At 62.6% G+C, this 3,541-nt stretch overlaps 1 protein-coding gene across 1 annotated transcript; it reads right to left on the bottom strand.

Moving 5' to 3' along the window:
- Nucleotides 1–865: 865 nt before the first annotated feature.
- Nucleotides 866–2,707, bottom strand: IER2 (immediate early response 2). Its single transcript, XM_032835841.1, has one exon. It carries the CDS (start codon nt 2,540–2,542, stop codon nt 1,877–1,879), a length of 666 nt encoding a protein of 221 aa, XP_032691732.1. The 5' UTR covers nt 2,543–2,707; the 3' UTR covers nt 866–1,876.
- Between the last annotated feature and the right edge of the window lie 834 nt (nt 2,708–3,541).

Genomic DNA, 3,541 nt, shown 5'->3' with positions numbered 1-3,541 from the left:
CCACCCTAGGGCCTCGGGGTCAGGTCCCCAGGGGTCGCAGAAGGCTCGCGGCGCCGGAGCCAGGCGTCTGGAGGCGGGGCGGCCACTTTGCCGGAGCCTCCCGCCGTCCTCACTGTCCGCACCTGCGGCTCCTTTGTCCTCCCAACAGCCACCCCGCCACCCGCCCTGGGGCAACGCCTTACAGGCCCTCTCTTAGATCAGCGGTGGGTGAATTAGCGTTTTCGGCCCTCGGGTGACTGAAACGGAGCTGGGTTGGACCCAAACCAAATAACCAGGGCTCTCACGGGCATTTCTAACTCTACAGCCGCCTCGAGGGAAAGCTGTTTAGAGGCCCACTTCACAGATGAGGAAAACTGAGGCTGGGAACTCACCTTTCAGCCTGAGTCACACAGTTATACCGACCGAGATCACAATAGGGGTGTAAAGAGCGCTCCAAAGCTCACAACCCCGCAACCCGTGGTGCCCCGGCTAAAGCGGATTCAGTTGATCAAGCGGGGCGGGGGGGTTGGTGAGATCTGCCATCCTTCCAAAGTCTCCGAAGGAGGCGTGGCCCTCCCAATTCGCCTGGAGCACTGAACCCAGCAATATCCCCCCCACCGTCTCAAACTCAGCAACCCCCCCGCCCCGGAGTTGTAGAATGTCGAAGAAACTCCCAAATATGGGGGAGCTTAGGCAGTCGGAACACCAGGGCACCCGGCACGGAAACGCTCTGGCAAAGAAAAGGGGGCCCAGCCCCATCCCGCCCACTCTACCCACGTGATAGCCGGTCAGACTGGTTTCTGGGGCCCCAGCAAGCCGCCGCCAGCTCCTGACCCCTTAACCCTGCCCCTCCCCCACCAGGGAAGAAAACCAGACAGGCCGCACAGACTTTATTCAAATGGTCTTTATTTTATCTGGCGTTTCTAGCAGAAGGCCAGATAGATGAAATTAAACAGAAACCACCACAGTAAAGGTAAACAGGCCTCAGGACGCCCTGGCAAGAATCTTCCCCTCCCCAAACTGGCCCAGTCCCACCAGCAACTGGTCCCAGCTCAGCGTTACAGCGCTCTGAACACCCGCACCAATTTTTGTGATTCATACCAGGACCGTCTGGGTTGTGTCTGTGTGTCTGAGATATGGTCACGCTTGAGACAGTGAACATATTCCCACCTCTAAACGCACCAGATAAGAAAACTGTAACCTGAAATTAGATCAGCACCCCCGCCCCCCCGCCGCTATTCACCCGAAGGCTCAGGGGCGCGGGGCACAAACCCGCAGCAAGCGGGGCGAGGTGACTCAGGAGGCCCTCCTCCCATTCCCCAGGGCGGTTCACACCCCAGACCCTCCTCCCAGGCCCCACACCCACGCAAGGCAACAGGAAGCTCCCCACGTCTGCCCCATGACGCAACGATGACCGCTTGCACAAGTATGTCACTCGGTGGGGGAAGGGGAGCGCCTGCCTGGAATTATTTTCTGAGGTTGGAAATGCAAACACCAACTACTGAAAAACCTTGAAAAGGCAGCACAGCTCCCACTGAAAAATAAAGTCCGACCCTGAGGAGTTTAAAGAACCAAGCCTCCCTGCTCCCAATCCCAGAAGGAGAGAGAGAAAGGTCCACGTCCCAGTCCGTTAAGACAGCACCTGTGGGCGCAGCAGGTCTCGGCGGAAGGCGCTCGCGCTCCCGGCTCGGGCTCCTCGGCGCCGCCGCTGCACACAGGCGGCGACGGCTCCCCGGGGGCAGAGTCCCTCTTCAGGCCTCTCCGCAGCCTAGGGTAGCAGCTCCTCTCCACGGTTTCGGCGGGCGCTCCCCCGGGGGTGGACCTCACCTCGGGTCTGCGCTCTGCGGCCGACGGTTCGGCCCGCGCTCTGGGCTCCGGTGGCGCCGCTCAGGGACCCTCAGAAGGCCACCACGGCCCGCACAAGCACGTTCAGCATGCTGTCCGCCGGGCGGCAGGCCGGCTTCGCCTCGCACGCCGGCGGCGCCGTCGGGGGGGCGGCGGGGCTGCAGTTCAGGAGGCCGGAGAAGCGCCTCTGGAGGACGCGCGCCAGGTTCGGGAAGGCGCCCTCGGCTTGAGCGGGAGGTGGCTGCAGGCGATCAGGGACCTCCGCAGAGGCTCCTTCCCCCTCTTCCTCTAGACGGGCTTTCTTGCTTGGGATCAGTCCGACGTCCCCGCCGTCACTCAGACTGCTGTTTCGCCGCTTTCGGCTGACTTTGGCGGGGCGTGGGGCACAGCGGGCCGGGGTCTCCTCGGCTGGCGGCGCCTCCCGCGTGTCCATGGGCTCCGGGGAGGGCTGCTCACCGTCGGGGGGCGCTGCCTCGACTACAGCTTCCGCTTCCCGCGACTGGTTCAGGCGAGGATCAGGGGAGCGGACAGGCGGCAAGGGCACCTCCGGCTCGTGGGCTTCCACCTTGGCTGAGAGGTAGAGCTCTCGGGCGCTGCGCATGACCAGCGATAACTGCAGACTCCGGTGCAGCCGCAGGCCACCGCGCTGCATGCGGGAATGGTACATCTTCCACACCGACAGAGTCATGATGCGCTGCGCCTCCTTCTGCACTTCCATGGCGGCTCGACGGCGGGGGCGACGGCTGCGGGGACTCCCTGGCTGGGCAGGACAGGTAGCAGGTGTACTCCGGGCAACGCGCTCGCTCACGCTTCTCCGCTCACACCAACCCACGCTGTGACAATGCTGGGACGCTCTGCCCCGGCTCCCGCCACCCGGGCCCTTTTGTACCCGGAGTGAAGTCACCGAGACGCCCCGCCCAATCGGAGAGCCGCATCCGGGCTTCCCAATGCCCCGCTGCGAGAGGCTCCTTAAAGCGACAGGGTGGGATTTACCGAAAGGGGGAAAAGGGACAGGAGTCGGGGCGAGGGGGAGCGTCCCCCGGTCCAGGCGGAGCTCTCGGGGTGGTCTCCTTTCTCAGGGCCCTCAATGCGCTAGCGCGCAGGCCCCGAAGACGGGGGCCGCAGATGCCCGGCAGAGTCCACCCACGTGCTTGCGTTTGAAACCCCAGCTGGTTGTAGGCGGCAAGTTTCCCTTCGCGCCGGGGAAGACCGGGGTTCGAACCGGTACATCCCCCGTGGGCACAGTTCCTAGCATCTACCAGGTGTCTAATGTTTTTTTGAATCAGTGACCGATTAATGTTTTTTTTTTAAATAAATAACCGTGCTAACACTAGTAAGTCCTACCCACCAGGCGCTGTTAAGGGTTTCCTTTACAAAATACCTCATTGATGCCTCACCTCCACTCCGCACGCAAAGGGTACTGTTATACCTGATTTCTTCAGGCGGGGCCATCGAGACATAGTGACTCGTTCAGTATTTGCTAAACGAACAAACAGGCCACTGGGGCCTCCAGCTCCTGCGTCTCTCTAGCGTAAGCCAGCCCTCCTCACTCCCCTTGTAGGCAGTGAGGCGGCGGGCAGCGCTGCTGGCCCCAGGGCATAGCTGCCCATTCCGCCGGCAGCGGATGTCTGCAGACGCCAGCGCAGCCCGCGCTGCCATTCCCGCGCTCCACACCGAACACCCTTCAGTTTCCCTCTACAAGAGGTCCACGGCTGGG

Source organism: Lontra canadensis, unplaced genomic scaffold, assembly GCF_010015895.1.
Source record: "Lontra canadensis isolate GAN:19392208 unplaced genomic scaffold, GSC_riverotter_1.0 scaffold88, whole genome shotgun sequence".
NCBI classification, from domain to species: Eukaryota; Metazoa; Chordata; class Mammalia; order Carnivora; family Mustelidae; genus Lontra; species Lontra canadensis.
Note: the sequence above shows the minus strand (reverse complement) of the source record. Positions and strands in the feature narration are given on the sequence as shown.

What these genes read in the sequence shown, in the direction of transcription:
- IER2 (XM_032835841.1), bottom strand. Translation starts at nt 2,542, where the DNA reads ATGGAAGTGCAGAAGGAGGCGCAGCGCATCATGACTCTGTCGGTGTGG.